Source organism: Centruroides vittatus, unplaced genomic scaffold (assembly GCF_030686945.1).
Source record: "Centruroides vittatus isolate TY-2023 unplaced genomic scaffold, ASM3068694v2 contig_575, whole genome shotgun sequence".
Lineage (NCBI taxonomy): Eukaryota > Metazoa > Arthropoda > Arachnida > Scorpiones > Buthidae > Centruroides > Centruroides vittatus.
In genome coordinates this window covers 1,367,997-1,391,270 of record NW_027122344.1, presented here as the reverse complement: position 1 = coordinate 1,391,270, position 23,274 = coordinate 1,367,997, and the positions used below count along the sequence as shown (strand labels likewise).

The 23,274-nt window shown below is 28.9% G+C and overlaps 1 protein-coding gene across 6 annotated transcripts in view; it reads left to right on the top strand.

The window, feature by feature from the left end:
* The window catches only part of LOC136979044 (unconventional myosin-Ib), a 314,495-nt gene that overhangs the window by 144,810 nt on the left and 146,411 nt on the right, over positions 1-23,274 (top strand). For all 6 annotated transcript variants that reach the window (XR_010881326.1, XM_067274937.1, XM_067274936.1 and 3 more), the window contains 7 exons: positions 2,067-2,214; positions 3,158-3,276; positions 6,163-6,249; positions 6,340-6,405; positions 12,669-12,773; positions 16,666-16,728; positions 19,960-20,154. Coding sequence is in view for 5 of the 6 variants with exons in the window: in XM_067274937.1 (XP_067131038.1) it covers positions 2,067-2,214; positions 3,158-3,276; positions 6,163-6,249; positions 6,340-6,405; positions 12,669-12,773; positions 16,666-16,728; positions 19,960-20,154 (783 nt within the window). In the remaining variant the exon portion in view is untranslated. The remainder of the gene's footprint in view (positions 1-2,066; positions 2,215-3,157; positions 3,277-6,162; positions 6,250-6,339; positions 6,406-12,668; positions 12,774-16,665; positions 16,729-19,959; positions 20,155-23,274) is intronic.

Sequence of the window (23,274 nt, the reverse complement as noted above, 5' to 3'; positions counted from 1 at the left end):
AATAATTTTTAACGATACGATAGCCTCGATTATTATTATAAAAATTTTCGTTAGGCTTAAAATCGACGAAAATTCAACACGAAGCGACACGCAACGGAGAAAAATTTGAACATCGGACAGGTTAATATATTTTTTCGTACAAAGTCGGTAATGGGAACAAATGACTAATCTGAACACCCCCAGTTTCCAATTGATTCCGATTTTCGACGCTCTACTGTATTTATATAAAGTACCTTTGTGGCCCACTGAATATACCTAAATTTCTAATTTGGCCCATTAGGAAAAAAGGTTGGACAATCCTGGTCTAGGGTCTGTGGGTGGTGTTGCTGGAGGCAGAGATGACATGTGTCCTTACAAAAACCATTTATTATAGTAGATAATTGGCTTACATGTATGTTGATAGGACATTTGTCATTATGATGTCACTCATCGAAGTCCGTAGTTGATAGGGAGTCTGATCCTTTTAGAAAAGTTGGAGCTGGATAATACATTGATAAAGTCTTACACTGATGTTTTGTTGATGGTTCCTGGGCAGAGATGGTGATAATGAAGTAGCTGGTTAAGTTGAGCACTCTTCGGAAGTCGGGAAGCGACGGGATAATCCATAATGGAAGCAATACAGATTAGTCATATGAGATGGCGTAAAACTGCATTTTGACCTTGAAATTTTGGGTTTATATAGTTTTTCTTCCTCAAATCTCACTTTTTGATTGGTCCAACTTCCCTTGTCTTGCTTCCTCATTGGTCTTATCCCTGTCTCCAAGTGAAAACGGAGATTGGTTCAGATTGCAAGAAAAATCTGTTTTGGAGACTCTTCCTGACACTGTCCCTTGACTCTGACTGAGAGATGTTGATGGAATGTAGAAATCTATGCTCATAATTTAGTCTGTTATTTCCTTTTTTATGACATTTTAGAATATGAAAGATCTGGCACAATGTCTCTTTGACTATCAAACCTTCCCCTTTTCATGATTTCCTAACTTACATAAATTGTATATGAGCATTTGTGTCAGTGTTCTATCTCTTGGTTTGACATTGACAGATTGTTTAACATGTGTAAGAGTCATCTTGGGACCTGTTGTTTATCTTTGCATTGGATTGTTTTGATAACTGAATTTTTTCCTCACTCTCTCTTATGTAACCTTTTGTTATATTTTAAACATTGAAAATTTCACAATTAACCTATTCGATGTTGAAATTTTTCTCTATTGCTTGTGACGCCATGTTGAATTTTCGTTGATGTTAAGCCTAACAATTTTTTTTAAAAAATAATAATCATGTTTACTGTGTTGTTAAAAATTATTTTTTTTTGTTGCACAAACAAAATAAATTTATTGAAAAATATAAAAACAAAAAAAAGTATATTTTAAAAGTTCATTTTAATATAAAAATTGTGACGCATAGCGACATCTGGTATCAAAAACGTTCCAATGCAGACACGAAAATATTCGGGATTGCCCACGCAAGTCAATGAGGTCAACACAAAAATTTTCGGGAACAACACAGGACAAGTTAACATGATTATGGACCTCATCTGGAACCTCACATAAATACAAAGATTAATTTATAAAAAGAAAACACAGTGACAGTCTTAACGGCTAAAGTCTGAAAGCAATGATGACGACATCAACATTTGGTTGATAGGAAAGTTAGTGTAGTTTTTTCTTTCTTGTTCTATCAGTTTTTATTAAAATAAACCTGATGAAAAGCACAAAATAATTTGAAGAGTTCAATGTTCTAAAATCATGGGCAAATTTGAAACAACATGCATGCTTACTTGAATAAAAAAAAATATAGAATAACAAAGTTTACACTTAAAAATTGTGAAATTTTGTATGAAGGATTTCCAAAACACTGTTAGAGCAAAACCAAAGTTGCATTGTATGGGAGATGGCTCCAATTTTTAAATTGTGTTAGAACAAAACCAGTATCTAGTCAGGGGATACCTGTACTTTTATAAATTTGTATACATATATATTTCAAATTAGTTGTTGTTTAAAATTATTAATAAAATAACTTGGATAATTAAAAATTTATGAATAGAGTAAGAGAGATTTTTTATTTAGAAAGCCATGGAGCTAATAGGTTTTATTCAAGAAGAGATCACTGCTGTTTTACAAGTAGTCGCATGTGTAATTAAACTAGGAAATATTCAGTTTCAACCTCAGGCAAATATTGATGGAACAGTAGGATGTTCTTTAATGAATGAATATGGTAAGTTTATTATAAAATTATTAAATTATAAAATTTAAACATTGTTGTTGTTGTTATTTTCATTTAAGTACAGTATCAATAAATTCTCTAAAAATTAAGGAAAAGTTACTATTATCTTGTATGGATAATCTGCAGCATCAGATACACTACACAAATTACTAGAATGGAAATAAAATCTTCACACAACTTACACCACTGTATACCTTGTGCCTCAAATGGCCATTGAAAGCTTGCACTTAACCAGTATGCAGTTTAGAAAGTACCATCTCAGACATTAAATTATTGGTTTTTATGCTTTATTTCTGTTAACAGTTCATTACAGATGTAATTATAAAAATAAATGAAAAGGAAGACTCCTAAACTTGATGTGTTGAAAATACAAATGGCCATCAAAAAAAAAATTTGGGAACATTCACAAACCATGTAGCCCAATATTTTGCAAATTTTGACTCCCTCCCCTGTCCTGATAACTGTGGTTGGACAAGTGATGCCTACTCCTAAAACTAAGAAAGTCAGATTTCCAAATGCACAGTCCATAAGTTTTGAGACTAATTTCTTTTTTATATCTATACTTTTTTTCTAAACACTTTCTGCCTTGTGGGCACTAGGAGGGTCTTTTTTAGCAAGTCCATTATGGGTTTGGCCAGGCCCATAATGGGGCAGCTGGGTGGTGAGGAATGGGGCTAACACATCTGGTTGGACCACCCCGAAAAATTCTTGGGGATTTTTTGATCCATTCGGATTTGATTCCGGGTCCCCAGAGTGGTACCACCTTGACTGCTTGGCCATCCAGCCTCAAATTTACAACTATACTAGTCCTTAAAGAAAAAGGAGAATTAAAGTGAGAATTCCTGAGATAATGAATATTAAATTTTATTATATAAGAAATATAATCTTCATAAAAAATATAAATCAATTTATTATTATTATTACTATTTTTCAGAAATTTATGATGTTTGTGAATTACTTCAAGGAGATTGTTCAATATTTCAATCAGCATTAACTCAACGAACAGTAGAATCAAGGCATGATGTTATAATCACAGAATTATCAGCAATGGAAGTAAGTGAACATGGAAATAATGAGTGAATAATAAAAATATATGAGATAAAATAATAGTTTCTATTGCTATTTTCTAAAGAAAAGAAAATGAATTTATCAAAATTTAATTGATGTAATCAACCTGTGTTATTTAGGTCAAATGTAATTTATCAGTTTCCAGATTTAAAAAAATATGCAGTACTAATGTAACAAAATACAGAAACTGAAGAAAATGGCAGAAGATAAATTTTCATCTTAGAAATCAACTCCAGAAAAAGTTTAATGAAATAAAAATGTCTTCACTCTAATTTGATAAGTCTTTATCAGTTGAACATTCCAAAATATAACATAATATAAAATTTAAATACATATAATACATTTTATATAATAAATACATATTATTTATATTTATATTCTACTGATATTTATTGAATGTTCTGTTAATTCAAATATGTTCTATTTTAAAATGTTCAACTGATGAAAATCTGTCAAATTAGATTGAAAACAGTTTTGTTTCATTAAACTTTTTGCTGGAGGTGATTTCTAAGGTTTAAATTTATTTTTTGATATACATTACTATATATGAAAGTTGCAACACCATGAAGGAATTATCTGAGTAGAATGAAATTTATACCATATGAGTGTATATAAATGATTAAATTTTCAGAACAATACAACAATTATTACTTGATAAAATCAGTACCTTAGAACGCCTTCAGAAGGTGCAATAACAGCTGCTATGTTGTGGAAATGAATTAAAAAATCCAGCAGTGATTATGTATGTTTCCCAGTAGTTATGAGATATCATTAAAAATATAATTTTTACATTATTAATTATTATGAAATGGCAAAATGTTTAATTTTGAGAGTAGGGATGAGTTTTATAAAAACATGTATATGTTAATAATAATAAAAATCTTCATTAAGTCTGATCTCTCTTGAGATATAATATGACCTACCTCTATCTCCCCACTTCCTTGACCTTTAACCACCAAAATTTAACAGCATCAATGTCTCTTACATACAAAGTTACTCTGCAAAATTCATTTCTTAATCTTTATCCCATCCTGGGATATTAAATAAAATCAACAAACAAACAAACGCACACACACATACACACAGAGTATCAGTTTTTTGGGTCCAGAGGTGCATCATTGTAACCTGAGATATTGATGGTTTAGGGTCAACAGAATCTGCTACAAAGAGATGCATGCAACCAGATCCTTTTTAAATAGATGGCATTGAACTGTTCTGGCAGACAATGGCACACTTGTTGTAGTGTTCCACTGCTGTGCTAACACTTGCAGTGACACAGAATGGTCTGTCACTGCGATGTGGAAGAGATGCCTGTAATCCTACAATGTTGTCACATTTTTTTGTCTACTGCTGAATTTTCAATGCACTTGGTTCTCTTTGCTCCACTGCCTCCAAACCATGCATCACTGTCATGGTATTTTCCTCTATATGAACAGCAATGTCATGGTATGAAAATCCTTCATTCAGGCCAATCATGTACCCATATTCAAACTCTTATTTGTTGGTATTGCACTCTTTGTTGTTGTTGAAGCATAATGTGTAACAGTCACTGTCATGTATTATATGTACAGGTACATATATTTAGATCTAGAAAAATCCACAAACAATGACTGCAACTTTCGTTGTCTTTCTCTTTTGTTTCTGGGTGATGTTTATTTTATTACCTAGATGGACAATAAACTCAGTGGGAGTGGAGGGGGAAGTGTATATAATGAATGGACAGAAGAAAAGTCACATTTTTGCTTGTGTAGAATGATAATTGAGGAAGCTATTTTTCAATGAGTGAAAGGAACAGGAAGATTGCCAGGTCATAGCAATCCCAAAGATTATATGAGGCTTCACTGATAAAGGGAAGAAACTCTGAGATTTACCATTCTTGCTTTTCAATACCAAAAGAACACCTCATCATCATCATCGTCATCACAATTCACCATTTTGGGCTCTGAGGCACAGTACCTCTCTGACATAATCCTTGCAGCTGACAGTCACTAGGAAAAGTCATTCAACAAATGAAAAAGTTGCAGAAGAGTTTAAAAAGAAGTTGGAAAACATGATAAAGGAAGAAGAACTAACACCTGCTACAATGTACAATGCTGATGAGACTGGAGCAGTATTCTGATCACTGTCTCTGGTCTCTCATCTGTCACAAGCTGGTCAATGATTGGCTAATCACTTGGATTAGTCAATCAGCGACCGGTTTGTGAGAGACAAGCCGAAGTTGCCAACATTTTCCTGCAGTACATAATGCAACAACCAGACACATGCAGTACTGATGTAATGCTCGTAAAGAGATTGATTGACAAAGTGTGTCATTAACAAGCATCTTTATTAAAGCAAATAAAAGTCTGACATTTTTTAATTGACTACATTGAGTAGAAGATGCAACATTTCAAATGTACTGTATTACATTTTAAACTTATTTTACTGTACTTGTCTCTTATTTGTTTTTTAAAATGTGTGTGCTACATACAGTAAGCATGTAACATTAAATTAAATAAAGAATTAAACTGATGTCTTTTATCTCTCGGTAATCAAGCACTCACACTAATCTGGCATTCCACAGAAGAATGCCAGATTAGTGTGGAATGGCCAAATTTGCAAGAATTTACTGTATTAGCAAATCACAAATTTATCTATTATTACCAAAAGTAGCAATAAAAATACTGGTAGAATTTATTTTCATCCAGAAAATCTTTATTAGGTGATATAACTCTAAAAATTATCTCTATTTAGTAAGTGAAGAGTATTGAGATTATATGATCTGTAGTTTGTTATATATCTTAAATTTTCAGACATGAAATAGTATACATAAAATATCTGAGTAACAGTTCTAGTAATTATTATTAATTTTATTATTTTAAATTTTAATAGGCTAATTATGCAAGAGATGCCTTATGCAAATCACTGTATAGCAGGTTATTTACTTGGTTGGTTAATAAAATAAATGAAAATATTCGGGTAAGTTGAATTACATTACAATTTAATATAGCCTAATAAAATACTTTATGTATTTGAATATATATATTTAATGGTTTATTTGTATCATAGGCAAAAAGAATGGGAAAAAGAAAATGTTTAGGTATTTTAGATATCTATGGATTTGAAGTATTTGAGGTAATATTTTTTATAATTTTGATGTAAAAAGTTTAATTAATAATTTGTTGAATAACAGATACCACAAAATGGGAATAAAATTATTTGATTATCTTTATTAGCTTATTCTCATTTGTTTTTGCAGTTTGGATTGACAGTAACAAACAGCAACAAATACATCTTGTAAAATCCAGCAACTTAAATTTATTTGGAACAAACATGTTAAGAACAACCTGAAGAAGTCTTTTAAACTTAGGCTTTTGGCCGTGTTTAAAAGCCTTCCTCAGCTTGTATGACAACATGGATTAAAATCTTTCAATTATGGAATATTGGTAGAATTTAAATCCATTGCAACATACAATTAGGAATAAAAGGAATAAAAAATTTTATTCCTTTTGTTCTTGTACATGCTTTGATGTTCTGTTAAGAACCCAAAGAAGGCCTTTAAACAGCAGAAAACATTTATTCCAAATAAATTTAAGTTTATGGAATTTAAAAAAAAAGTGTATTTGTTATTGCTATTACTTGTGCTAGCCAGTTGATTCTCTACATTTCAGCTAGGATATTTTTTCTAAGTTTTTGAATTTGAAAATTGGAACATTATACAAATTTGAGATTGCAAATTAGAAAAGTAGCCCAAGAAATTCCAGAATTTTAGCTTTTTCTACATTAAGAATAAAAAGGCATATTAATGTTATTCACTAAATTATCAATACATTAAACTATACTTATTCTTTGAGTATATTTTGAATAAAAAATAATTTTTGCTTTTGTGATACAATATTTGAGCTTTAGTAATTTGGCAGCCTTACTCAGAAACTCAGTTTCTAAGTTTTTATCTATCACATATTATGAAATATATTACTGCTTTATTTTCTTATATATTAATTACCTCAATGTATAATTGTTTGACAATATTATATTAAGAACTCCAAATGAAGAGAATGCAAGATATAAACAGTATATCCAGTGTCGTAACTAGCCATTCAAGAATTTGCAGTTAGGTCCCTTAATTAATTAGATTTTGGAAAATAATAAAACAAAATATGGATGTACTACAGATTGCACCCTGTGGAATTTTGGGACTTTGAGTACATATTTGAACTCGGGACCAAGATGAGTTCAACAGTACCCTACTTTTGGACCAGAGACAAAAAAATAAGAAAGTCATCATACTTTTTAAGTTATCATACTATTTTAATGCTATCATGCAGATGACACTGTAGTTGCTAATACTGCCATCTTGTGGTAAAGTCTGCAAAACATGACGTCAGACTACGATCATCTTCCGGAGGGGATAGGTTAGGTTTGTTGGAGAAGCTGCGATATCAGCGTGTAGTACTAGCCGACTGCGAGCGATAGTGAGCAATAGTGATAGTGAGCGATAGTGAGGGGCCATAGACCTTGAGGTCGAGGAGTGCGAGGGTGTGCGAAAAGGACTTAACTCCAACTGCAGATGATCAGTATGCTCGTGGATCAACATCTGTCTTTGTTAAAGATATATATGGCTGACTTGCCAGAGTGCCTGTTAAACACGCGATAGGCTTAGTGGAGAGAGTGACGCGACTCCGGATCATCGCGTGATTGCCAGAAAAAAGTATGATAACTTTCTTAATTTTTGCATCCAGTCCAAAAGTAGGGTATCATTGAACTCGTCTCGGTCCCCCGAGTTCAAATATATACTCAGTTCCGAAATTCCATAGGGTGCAATCTATAGTATCCCCCAAAATACATGCATTTTGGGCTCCCCTTCCAAGTGGGCCCTGTGTGGATGTACCTGTTGCACCTGCCTAGTTATGGCACTTATATCTTTAAATTACTTTGCAAAGTCTGGTCCACAAGTGGGCTAATTTGAAATTTACAAAAAAGGTGCTCATAAAATATATTGAAGCAGTAATGAACAGTTGAATCTGTAAGTACAAAACATTTGAAGATAGTGAAGAAAACATTTGTGTAAGTGAATGAACATATTATTAACTTATTTTGCTAATAAGGAAATCTACAACACACTGTAACTTCATTAATGTTAAAGAAAAAAATTAAAAATTTGTAGCTACTTCTGGCTTTCCTATTATACTTTATTTTACTTTCTAGCTTTCTTCTTCTTTATAGATTCAGATTAGGAAATCTGAACCTATAAATATATTATTATTAAGAATTTTTAATGAAGACAAATCATAGTTTGACTTTTCACATTTGGAAGAAGAAAAAAAGCTAGGAAATAAGTTATGAAAACAAAGAAACACTCTGCATCATTCAACATTTTCACGTCAGATTGTGTTTAAACAAGCAGTTGGAAACAAGAACTGCAGTTACTTGAAACAAAAGATAACAAAACATTAAACATTGAGAATTTAATCAACCAATGATCAACCAAATTATTAAACAAATACTAATTAGAAATAACATGATTAGAACATTATATTCTTGATTATTCTAAAAATTAAAATTATAGTTACTATTTTCATTAAGAGATGGTGCCTAACATCTACATTTTGTTGTTTTAATCATGTAATTTCTAATTAATATTTGTAGTATAATTTCTGTCCAATTAGTTTGGCTGATGGTTGGTTGATTATTAATACATCAGGTTCATGGGAGATTTATACATTGAAAATTTACTTCATGCATTGAAAACCATTCCACTAATCTCTATTGAATCATTAGAAGATCATTTCTTAGCAGATTATTTTTTTACTGAATTGAGAACTCTGCTTAGTATCAATTGTTTGTTTTTGAGAAGCTATTTTAAAAATATTAATTGATCATCAGAATATTTTATTGTAAATAAATGATGTTATTTCTAATGGAGTTTATTTGATTTTTTACAACAAGCTAAGTCACATAACTATCCATTGGCATTACAGAAAAATATTTACTTTTTAAGTACTTTTGACAGTATATAAATGTTTTTCCTCTTCAGGCAATACCATTCATAGAAAACAATGTTTTAATTCAAGAAGTAGAACACAAACAAAATATTTCTTGTGCACAAGCATGGAACTTATATTACACATATAAAAATTACAAAATTATACAATATTACAAAAATAAATTTATATATATATATATATATGTTACAGTAAAAACCCATTTTTAGTGAAAATGCGTTTTAACTAGTTGAAACTAGTTTTTACTGGATGTCATTGTTATAACCTGTTTTGTCTAGTTAAAACTAGAATTTACTGCTGTGCATGTTTTGATTTTAGATAAAACTAAAATCAAACATTAACTTTTTAACTTTTAACATTAGTTAAAACTAATTTTAGCTACATAAATATGTTTGGGGGAAATAAATAGTGATGATTGGGATTAAAACATTTGTATTATTTAATATGATATTTATTGAAAATATTGGTCACACATCTGTGTTATTAACATTAATTAACCCTTTGTCCCTGAAGGCACCGATCAATCGGTACCCTGGCTTTTTAAGCAAAACTTTGAGGGTACTGATTCATCATTATTTTGGTAAATATCGATTTTTGTAAAATTTATTAACAACAGATATAATCTCGTTCGATATGAAGTGAATAAAATATAATAATTTGTTATATTAGTTGATAGCAGTATAAAATTTTGATTTCAAACAAATGTTTGATATAATGTGCGATAATTTCACAACAAATAAACATACATGCGTAAGTGTTATATCGAATTGTACAAAACAATGTTCTATGTCTTTCTGGCTCAGTGCCAGCAAACAACTATGTAACTAGACAATGTTAATTTTCACAAAATGTTACAAATTATCAAGTTTATGTGTCAGTTCTGATATATATTATTTTTTTTCTTATAAATTTTTTTAATAAAATGCATTGAAAAATATTGTGCTTAAAACTAAAGATATTAATAAATGTAAGTGATTTTTTTCATATAGATATAATGATAATTTGATTTTTGGTGAACTTTTAAAATAATATCGCCGGACTGACCTATATTGCCTTAGGAAGGATCGCAAAATAAACGTAAACAAGATGTCGGGGAAAAGGGTTAAAGCGATACGAAATTCATCATACACTATAGGAACGTGTTAGCTGAATGACCTTGGTTGAAACAGTTTTTACTAAGCCATTTTGTTAAAACCCGTTTTGTCTAGTTAAAACTAGTTTTAACTCAAATTCATTTTTGACTAGCAGTAAATTCTAGTTTTAACAATGACATCCAGTAAAAACTAGTTTCAACTAGTTAAAATGCATTTTCACTAAAAACAGGTTTTTACTGTAACATATATATAAATGAAGATGTTTGGTTGTCTGTTTGCTATGCACTCTTAGACAATTTGACCAATGCTACAAAACTCAGCAGTTATGTTTCACATACTTCTAACGTATATAATGTCATACATCCTACCCCAAAATATCAATTTGATTTCTATAAATTAATTAATTTCTATTTATATTCAATTTGCTGGCTTTACATGTGATGCCATTTGTTGGCAAAAAATTTAAGAAAATAATAAACTAAATATAAATCTTGCAAAAAAGGATATAATTTTTTAAAAATACAGTATATATTATTGTTCAATAAAAAATTAAAACAATGGGATTGGTAATATATTAAAATTATTTGTAAAATTCTAAAAATAAAGATTATTCTCAGATTAAAAGATTAAAATATAAATCACTCAAAATTGGTTAAAAAAGAGTAGTTTCTCATACTTTTAATCTGAGAATAATCTTTATTTTTAGAATTTCACAAATAATTTTACAGTATATATTATATTTATTTAATTACTGCAGCAATGATATAGCACATGTATTTTGCACTATACATTCTTCTTGAATTCAAACATTCTGTTTTCTATGAATGGTATTGCCTGAAGAGGACATTCATATACAGTAGAGCATCGATTATCTGACCTAATTGGCGACTGGGGTTGGTCGGATAACTGAAAAGTCGCATAACCGAAAAGTATGAAAAGATACATTATTAGTACAGTGTATTAGGCCTAGTTTAAATACTAGCCTCCCTTTCATGGTCGAGCCAGTGCTACCAGCTAAAACATGCAAAAATTTAACAAAAATAATATTAAAGTAGCCAAGACGTAACCAAATATTGTAGCGCCACATCACTAGCGGACATTTGAATTTGCCGACTAGAACGTTAATCGGGGGCCGGATAATCGATGCTCTACAGTACTGTCAAAAGTAGTTGCGAAGTAAATTCTTTTCTGTAATGCTGATAAACAGTTGTGTGACTTAAGCTTTTTGGGATAGTATATGGCATCTAGAATTATTTATATTGTATTGATTTTAATTTTGAATTAGCTTAATATTTTAAGAATAAAAAATGTTGAGATATAATATGTAAATTATTATATTTTTATTGAAGTTTCTTTTTATTTTCATATTAATAAATGCATCTAATTGTAATTAAAAATATAAATCTTTATATAGCCTATTATTTGTAATAAAATTATTGTAATTAATAATATTATTGTAATAAAATATAAATCTTTATATAGCCTATTATTTTCCCTTGAAAATGAATAATATGATGAAAAATATTTAATAAATAATACTTCCCAGTAATTGGGAATCCCAATAATGGGATTTCCAAGATTTTGGAAAATGACTTCATTTTTCTAGGAATTTCTGCAATTATGAAACTTGTATATAAATAGAAATTCTACTTACAATATAATGATTTCTTTATGCATTTGCTGATTTAGCTGATACCTCTGTTTAATATTAGTGATTTAAATAAAATTTTCACATAAAACATTTTGAATAGAGTAAAATCTGTTTATTATACTTTGTATAGACAAATCACTTCATATAGACTTCATCAGTGTAGACAAATTGTCTATACTGATGAAGGATGATGATAGCCAACTAATACTTACAACATTAAGTACAACATATAAATAACACTACAAATAATGGAAATTCTGGTTTTATTGACTAACATTAAAAAGATACATTAAAACAAAAAAATAACCTGAAGATTTATGAATTATAATTGTCAATATTATTAGTAATGGATACTTGAGAATAGCTTGTTAACTCTATCAAAAAAATAGCATTTCTTCAACCTTATCCACTGTTACTTCATTTACAAAATATATTGATTATTAAAATTATATTAGCAATTTAATTATTATACTGTAATAATTTGGTAATATAAGTAGGTAGATATGTCATCTGTTCATAATTTTAATGTTCATTGAGGATTGATGATGATAATTGATTTATTAATTATATTCTATTTTATTAAATAATTTTATTAATGTATTTAATTTTATACTTTTAACTAATACTTGGTTTTTGTATTTGTTGTAGAATAATGCTTTTGAACAATTTATCATAAACTATTGCAATGAGAAATTGCAACAAACATTCATAGAATTTGCTTTAAAACAAGAACAAGAAGAATATATAAGAGAAGTAAGTATTAAGTATTATTTTAACAAAATAACATTAGGAATAAAAAATGCTTTAATTCATTTCTTATTAGAACTGTTGTCAGTTATTAATTTAATTTATTGAATTGAAGGATAATAATTTAATATACATGTTTTTTATATATATATATATATATATGCTATGTTACAAATTTCTGAATACTATGACAGTAGCAAAGAATAGATAAAATTAAAATAAAAACAAAAAGTTCCTTTTAGCTTTGTAGTAGTAGTTTATCATTTTTATGAAAAAGAAGATAACTCCTTAATGAGAACATAAGAGGACAAGCATGTTGGAAGAAACAAGATCTTCAATATGCTTGCATATTGAGGACCTTGTTTTTTTTGCTGAATTTTTTTTGTAGTACTTAATTACATATACCCAGTTTGTGTTATTGAATATGTAGAAGTTGTGTTCATCTCTCTCACTGAATTTCGTAACTTGATATTATTCCATATGGAGAAAAAATTATTATCCAGCAGTTTTGAATCTTTTTTATTGACTATACAGAATGCTCTGTTGTGTAAAGTATGAAATTTCTTGTTGTGGCCTTAATCTATTCCATGATGATATTATCTGAGGTTGGGCAAATGGAACAGTATAGACTCTGGAGTGTTCTCATAATGATTTTGATGTTCTATCTTGAACAAGTAATTGTTCAAGTAAAATTAGCAGAATTCTAGCCCAGTCATTTAGGCGATCATTGGATGTTTCTATGTACTTATCGGACTTTACGATGTTTGTTATATGTTGTTAGTGAAACATATGGTGTAATGGGTAAAATGGGTTGAATTTTACCCATTACACCATGTGTTCCACTTATTACATCAATAAATCATGTGGGTAACTGTTACACATCATAGCCATTGTTGGTGATATATGATAAATCACCTCAAATGAATAACAATTATAATGAGTGAATGCACTTGGTCCTTTTGTGTTCATTATAATTAAGTTTGATTGTGTAACAGAAAATAAATTTTTCATTAATTCTTAAATGATATCTGCTAACTTATCCCTACAGATGAATTGATCAACTACATAGGGTTTACTAGCAGTTAGGTTAGGAATTTGTTATTTAAATGTTTTTCATTTATATTGATGAGGTAGTTATTATTTAATTGAAAACTTTAAAGTATGATATTTTACTTTGATGAAAATTTTTTCACATTTTTATCCATATGATTTTGATTTTTTTATAAAACATTGAATTTTCTTATTTATAGAACATGGTTATATATGGGGCAAGTATACTATATAAATTCAATATGCAATTAAATATATACAATAATATTTAGTGAAAATCAGAATTATATTTTTAAACTATTTCCATAATAAATAAATTTTTTCATAATCAAAAAAACTTATTTGACTAAATAAGATTTAAATGTAAAAGCAAGAAATCTTTTTAAAATACTATAAATATAATAGACTTATATGGTGACTCTTTTATTTCACAATTTCTGTTTTTAAAGCATCTTTAAATTATATCTTATCATCAAAGTTTTTATATTTAATCTGACACTAAATAATAATAAAAATTATGTCAACAAGATGATTAATGTCAGAATTGCTAATTATATTTTTTAAAATATATAACAATACTACATGAATATGTTATCTAGAAACTATTTTACTTCTGTCTAATTAACATGTAACTCATGTTAACTAGGTAACATTTCAGTGTTTGAGATGAATAAACAATGAATAACAATAAAAATAATATTTTTTATTTCAAGATAGTACAAAATTTCAAAATGATACAATACAATAACACTAACGATAAAAGTAAGTTTCTATCTCAACTTACTTTTATACATCACACCCAGTGGCATACCCAGGATCTGAATTAGAGGGGGCAACTCATATTAGTTTCGAGGAAGTGGGTAGGGAGAGTGAGCTTTCACAACCTTAGCTCTAGTCTAGACACAATTTTCATTAATTGTACTGATACTAAATTGATACATCTGTGCTGTGTGTCAATTACTACACTTTAATTTTTCTCCTAGGGAGGGGCAGCTGCTCTTCCATGCCCCTCACTGGGTACACCCTTGATCACACCCATAAAGTTTGTGATATAAAAGTAATTGTGATATATAAAAGTATAAGGTAACATTGTGTTATATTCAATTGTCAAGTATATTGTAATACATTTAACATATTGTTGAGCAGCACTTTGAATTTGGCTCCATGGTACCCTAAAAATGTAAGAAAATGAGATATTTAAAAGATTCACTAGTATGTGTCTGTCATATTAGGCTGAAGGAGTGAATTGATGTCTCTCCTGAAATGCATCCCAAAATATTATGAAAGGAACTACTTTTTGTTAATAAAATAATTAGTAACACTACATTTTAATAGTCTTAACATTGGTGTATGACAAATCTTGAAAATTTAAGCAAGAAAATGAGCTTAAAGAAGAAAAGTTGAAAGAAATTGAAAAAATAATAGTTTTTTTGATTAAAACAAAGAGAGATAACTTTAAATTATAATAAATGAGATCTTTTTGTGTGACAGTCCACTGTGAAGACTGTTATATGATTTAATAATATCTTAGAAGTTTAGAATAATAAATATTTTTAAATGGACAATTGAGAATAACTATCAGTTTTTTTATTTACTGATCCAAATATATTTTCTAGTACATTGATTTCTGCGAGTTATGAGATATTATAGTGCAAGTATAGGTATCTCTTGTATAACACAGTAGTTGCATTCTGAAAAAGAACCATGTTATGCAAATCTATACTAAATAAAATGAAGGATTACTGCAAAACATAGGGTTATGTCCAGAAGTTAACAAAAGTATATTATTGTTTTTTGTTACTAAGTGAAAAATGTATATTAAATAAACCAATAATTTATTTTCAATCAATAATTAACTAACAATCACAATTAAAAGTGTTGTATTATATTAATTTTAGTTAAATGAGGGGATTTTCTTTTTACAAAATATTGCCATCATCTGAGCTTTTCTGTTGATCTTGATAGAAATATTAGCAAAATTTTTATATTTTTTATTTTTATTATAAAAAATTTTTATGGATGACAAAATAAAAATATGTTATTAATCAAAAATTTTTCTAGAGGGTTGCATTTGTCCAGGTGAGTACAAAGCTATTTTTTTCCCATTTTGAGTACCAAGATATTGATGTATTTTGTTCATCATTTTTACGAATGATTGCTTACTTACTGTTAAAGAAAAGTTTAATAACACTTATCTAGAAATGTTTAAATAAATTTTAGTGAATACAAAGATCAATCTATAAAAACAAAACACAGTGACAGTGTTAAAGGCTAAAATCTGAAAGCAACGACAATAACATCTGGTTGATAGTGCAATTTTTTCCCTTCCTTGTTCTTCCTATTAGTTTTTATTAAAGCAAACCTGACAAAAGGCACAAAACAAATTAACAAAATTTCAATATTCTAAAATTTATGGACAAATTTGAGATAACACGTATGCTTACTCATATAAAAAATATCAAATAATAGAGTTTAAACTTAAAAACTGTGAAATTTTGTATGGAGGATTTCCCAATTTCTTGAATTGTGTTAGAAAGAAATCAGAAGCTGTGTTAGAGTAAAACTGGAAACTTTATTGTGCAGAGGATTTCCCCAATTTTTGAACCAAGTTAGAGTGTAACTGTGTTGTAGAAGAGCCATGTTGTACAGTACAAGAGATACCGGTATTTATGAGACTTCTTAGGATGTCATAACTTACAATGTGCCTTATATTTTGATTTAGCTTTATATATGCATACTTTTTGAAAAAATTATAAATTAAATTTTTTACACATTTCTTAATAATGAAATATTATACTATTCAATTATATTAAGATGCTTATAATTATTCATTTATTATATTTTTAAGGGAATTCAGTGGAAACATATTGATTATTTTAACAATGCTGTCATTTGTGATCTTATAGAAAAGGTAAGAATTAAATCAACTCTACTACAGAAATTAGGGTTGCCAACTCCATTGCATTGTTCTCTTGTCTTCTTTTTATCAATAATGTCTGCCTTTTGAGTGCTTGTTTATTTTTGTTTTATCTCTGAAATGTTACCAGTAGATAATGATCCAAGTTTTATTTTCTTAGTTTAAAGTATAGTTTGTCTTTATAACTCACTAAAGTAACAGAGAGAGAGACACTATTATTAATTACAGTTGGATAAGCAAATAAAATTTAGGGACTCAGTTAGAGTAGTGGTTTGCAACAGTTTGTAATATTTATAACATTGAGTTTAAAACTCTATTTGTCTATTTAACGCGTTCAGCCCTTAGCCCGAGATATCTCGGGCAAGTTGTATAGCGTTACAAAAAATGGGGTCCTTTAGGACCCCTAAAAAAATTTTTTTTTTTTTGATTTTTCGGATGTTTTCTAAGTCTCCAAATTTTTTGAAAAATTTTTACCCGCGCGAAAAAATTTTATTGCGAGTTTAATTAACCTTTAATGACACGCAATTAACGCTTAATGGTTTTTTTATGGGATTTTTTTATAAAACTTTATTCATCTTTCTAAAGTTCTAGTGCGTCGATTTTACTTCGGTAAAGTTATTTAAAGCTATTTTCTGATGTCAAAAACAGCATCCAATAGTTTTTTAATTTTTTTAATTAATAGATTTTATTATATATACGTTTAATTAAGTCGGGGGGGTCGGAAATTTCAATTAAAATCGTAATTTTAAAAAAATATTTAGAAATATACCGCCATCTAGTATTCACCCTACTTTTTACCCTTCTCCTCCCGAGAGTTTCATGAGAATGTCCCGCGAAAGACGACACCAGCTGTTCTCAAGGTCATCCAGCTGTGTAAACAATGACACATCGGTGTCAAGTTTCGCGCTAAGGCGAGACAAAGGAAATTATACTTTGAAGCTTTTTCTTCAAAATTAACACATTTCTATAATTTTTTTTTCGTTTTTATGTTTAACTACATTAAAATTAAAAAGTATTTAATTCGCCGGAGTCCCAAGGAGTTAATTTTTCATAATTTACAGTTAGTAACAAATATTTACCTCAAACTACTTTGTTCTAAATACCCTTTCTTGTACAATGTCTGTACAATATTTTCTTTTTTTTTGCACAAGAAGGTTGGCAACTCTACCATAAATATACAAATTAGAATAAGTGTTTAATGGAGCATAAATAAAAACAACTGTATTGGCAAATACTTTAAGGTTATAAAAGCCATTTTCAAATTAGCTAATTCTGAACTGTTACTGTGATAGTTGTTATTAGGAAGTTGCATGCTTATGAGGTATGACTAGTAAATTAAACAATTTTAAATGCTACCTGAAATAAACAGTAAGATTTCTTAAATTATTAGTGTTTACCATAGAGTTGGAAGATGAATCTAGAACTGTGATGACTACTAAATAATGGAACTGGTACAAAAAAAATCAAGTTTATTTTCAAAATCCTATAATTTAATGTGTATTTCCTTCAACATACTCTCCTCCCCATCTATACATAGTTGCAGAAAATTTTCCATTGTTCAAAGCAGTGCTGCAGGTCATCTACTAACATTCTCTTCAGCAGACCCACTGTTTTTGATTTTACCTCAGTGAAAATGAGTTCCTTTCAATGCACTTTTTTACTTTGAGGAATAGATGAAAGTCACAGAGAGCTAAATGCAATGAATAAAAGGAGATATTTGAGCACTGGAATGTACAGTACTTATCAGCTAAAAGTTGCATTCCAGAAGGGGTGTTATCAGTGGATGCATTGTCTTGATTTTTTTTTAAACTGTGTAACATAAAGCATTATTATCAAATTTATAGGTAAATAGCAAGAGTTGAAAGCAATTGGTGAGAAACTGGACATGTTAAGAAATCAATCATTTTGAATAGTTGTTCTGGTGTAATGTAGTTAGTAAAAATAATAACAACATAAGATGGAATCACCTTTTTTTATTTTTAGTTTCTTTACTTTTAGTTTTGAAATATTTTGTTTAATTAGGGAGAAAGACTACACTTCTATCAAAACTAAGTTAATGTTAACTTTAAACTTATGGAAACACACTTGGAAATGTGCTATTATTTGGAACATATCACCAGATTGAGAGAATTTTGCATAACACATACAGATTGTTTTTTTCTAATCTACTGTTTAGAAAAATGATGGCCCAATATACAAGTATCTCTTGTATTACACAGTAGTTCTGAAAAAGTGCCACATTACACAAATTCATGCTGTACAAAACAAAGGACTAATGCAAGACATGGGGTTAGGTTTCAAAAGTTAACAAAACAATAGTATACTATTCTTTTTCAGTACTAAAAGAAATATGTTTATGAAAGCAATCAATAATTAACTAACAATTACAATTAAAAATACTGTATAACACATCAATATTAAAATAACTTAAAAGCGATTTTCGTTTTACCAAGTATTATTGTCTTCTGAGCTTTTTTGTTGATCTAGATCAGAAATATCAGCAACATCTTCATTTTTTAAAATTTTTATTATAATTTTTTATGGATGACAAAATAAAAATAAAAACATGTTATTAATCAAAAATTTGTTTTAGGGGGTTGTGTTTGTACAGTTGATTACTGAGTGATTTTTTTCCCCCCAGAATTTGTGTTTGAATACTGAATTGTTTGAGTTTGGAACTGTTCAAATACTGAGATACCTCTGTATTGTGTTTGTCATTTTTACAAATGATTACTTCATTTGTGAGTATATAAAACCTATGGTTAGAAAAAGTATAATAACACTTAGCTGAGAATATTTAAATCAATTTTACTAAATATGAAGATTAATCTATAAAAAGAAAATACAGTGACAGTCTTAAAGGTCAAAATCTGAAATCTATTGAAAAAAAAAAATTAAATAATAAAATAATAAAATAGAAAAATTTGTACTATAAGTTTTTATTAAAGTTAACCTGATGAAAGGTGCATAACAAATAAAAAATTTGAATATTATAAAATTCATGGACAAGTTTGAAACTACACATAAACTTACTTGAATAAAAAAAAATATCAAATAACAGAGTTTGCACATAAAAATTGTGAAATTTTGTATAGAGAATTTCTGTCTTAATATGAAGTGCTGAACTGTTGATAGTTAAACAGAATCAAGAGATGAATATTATTATTGTTTTTAATGTAAAGAAAGTATTACATTGTAAAATTATTATAATTTTGTATATTACAGAACAATCATGGTATCTTGGCCATGCTTGATGATGAATGTTTTCGGCCAGGTCCAATCACAGATGAGACATTTTTATTTAAATTAACTCAAGTTTGCCAAGACAATCCATATTTTGAAAGTAGAGGATGTCGTAATTTTACATCAGACAGCTCACTGCCACACCAGTGCTTCCGACTTCGACATTATGCTGGTGCTGTAAGGATATTTTATTTATATATATTGATTTTACATAGATAATATATTGTAATTAATAAATTTTTATTTGTATTATTCATATTGATGAATCTTCATAATTTAATTGTTAGAAATAATGGGTATAGAACCATATGCAGATAACTCTAATTTTGAAATTTTTTAATAACACATTCCTATTACATTTAACATTCTCTATTAGGAATTACAAGTAAATACAGTAATACCTTGGTTTTCGTTGATAATCTGTCTGAAAACAATCAGTGAAATCCGAAACCAAAGAAAACTGAGGCAATTATATCCATATGAATCAATGTAAATCTAATTAATTCATTCTAGACACTCCAAAATACATACCAAAAACACATTTTATAGAGAATTTATATAGTGTTAAATACTAAAAGCATTAACATTAGCATTAAGAAATTAACAAAAGCATAATAAAGCATTAAAAAATTAACATAAAAGACTAATTAGCATAAAGATAAAAGCATTAAGATTGAAGGTAAGATAATTAGCATTAAGATGAAATCAATGGAATTGTTCGGCTAGACACACGAGGTAATGTCTTGTATTATAGAAGCTAGTTGTACATGAGCTTCTAGCCTATATTGCCCTGTGGTAAAGTATGATGTAATTGTCATGTAATAGTAGTTGTATGCATAAATGGTTATATAAAATACCAAATTTTTGTGGGCAATGAAGGATTGGTTCAATTTTCAAATTCCATTTTCTAAAAATTATGTATGGTTCTATACCCACAAAATATAAAATATAATATTCATAAAATTAATTATTTTTTAAAAATATCTATAAAATCTTTAATGATATTGAAATTTTACAGTAATAATTTGCATTGTTTTTTTTTATTGAATTTCACACATTATACAACACCAATAATTTTTAAGGAGCCAGTTTATTACTTGATAAAACATTTTTTGAGACAAATAAATCTCTCTTCAGGTTCAAACTTAAAGACAACTTTAAAATTGGATGTAAAACTTAGAATAACTACCAGTCACACAAAAAACATTTAAAATAATTCTTCTTGGCCATACAGCTAAAGGCCTTAATGATGTGCTTGAAATGCTAGAAAAGCTTGAACTTTGGAAAAGGGTTGAGGTTTTAAAATGAAAGGAGAATGTTTTTAATTTTCGATGTTCAACTGGTGGTGGTTTTAATTTTTACATTTGATTTTAAAGTTATTATTAAGTTTGGATTTGAAGATGAAATTTAATAGTCAAAAAAATGTTTTAACAAGTAATAAACTAGCTCCTTAAAAATTATTATTATTTTATCTTATGGATAATATATATATTGAGTAACATTAGAGTACTGTTGTTGAATTTTTTATATTATTATAAAAAAACAAAAATATATCTCTTGAAAGTTATCTTTGACTTCATAAATATTAAATTACTATAAACAATGCTAACAAATTTCATTAGTCCAAATTTTAATCGTTTGCAATCAGAAGTAAATGTTTTTTGGGATCTTTTCTTATCCCATCTTCAGATTCTTCTCAGAGCTTTTAACTTTCAAACATATGTTTATTTGTGTTCAAAAGCCATTGTGAATTTTTTACAGATTCAAACATTTTGTATGAATTTTAAAAATATTTAAAGCCTTTTGTATTTTTGCAGGTTCCAAAACCATCATAGATTTTTTTTTATAGATTTTCAAATTAGCCAAACTATTTGTAGAGATTTAAAGTACATTTAACCAATTTTATGTTCCTAACAGTCTCTTTAGATGCATTTCTTATAATGCATAAGACACATTACTAACTCTAAAATTAGTTTACATTTAATTAAATTGAAATAAACCACCATTAAACACCAGCAGTGCAGTGATATGTTATAGCTTCATGGGCACCCAGGCAATTGAATTAAGGGGCTGCATATACAGTATTGACTTCAGACATTTTTCTTTGAGGAAATTTTTGAGTAGAAAATATTTTCTTATAAAAGATTGGTTTGGGCCCCTGTTGGTGCTCCTGGCCATTGCCCTTTTTGTCTATAGGATAATGCATCACTATAGCACTGGTACAGTACATGTGACAGTCTCAGTTTTATGCTACATTACACCTCATTCTCTAAACCAAACCAAGTTTGTCATTAACCACTAGTGCTGATGCATGTCTGAAACACTCCACCCTAAAACAGTTTATACCTTTCAATCCCAAAATAATCACAAATACAAAATTCTTGATACTTGAGGTCCTGCTTTTCCATTTTTCATACTTTGTTAATTATTTGCTGTTGTCAGGAGCCCTTAAGGCCAAGTTCCCTTACCCTCTTTTCCACCGGCTAAACACCTTGTGTATGGCTGATGTCTTTCATGTATGTATGTTGTCAAGAGCCAAACCCTAGATCCAGTTGATCTCCTTGCCTCTTTACTTTAGGTATAATGTGAGGCTCTGGAAGTGTCCTGGAATCCCACTAAATTTATTAATATTTAATATATATCCAGTTGGGATTGAATTATATGTTGATTTTGACCTAACATCCTGTGATCTAACATCAGATGTCATTACACTCAGTGATGAGTAACTAACCAATTAGAAAGTAAAAATGAGGAAAAGTGACCAGTTGGAATGAGTGATCAGGGGCATAAAATAATGAAAACCCCAAATTCCAAGAATGAAGAGCTTCTCTTTCAGATTTCTCTTTGCACTGAACCTTTTTTTGTTGTCTCTCCAACCCCATCTTGAACTCTCTTGCCAGATCAACATCATTTCCTCTCTGGACAGTCTACAACATTACCCTGGAACTGCCAAGACAATGAAAGGACCTTCCTCTCTCAGACAGATCATTTTCTTTTGGGACTCTCTTTTAAAAGAGAAGCCCTAATGGACTTTCCCATTTCTTGTGAGAACACCAAGATCACTGTTTCTGTAAGCCCCTTTTGTATTGTAATTTGAATGATTTATGCTCAACCTGAAGATGGCATTTTGAAATATCAAAAATACTTGGTTTTACTAAAATACTGAACCTGTTACCGGTGTAATTTGCGTGAAAAAATCTTCTTTTCACAAACGTTTTCGAGCTTTCCAAACAGCTCTTCTTCAGGTAGAGAAAAATTCCGACGAAACGCTTCGAAAAATGGAATGTAGATATTTAA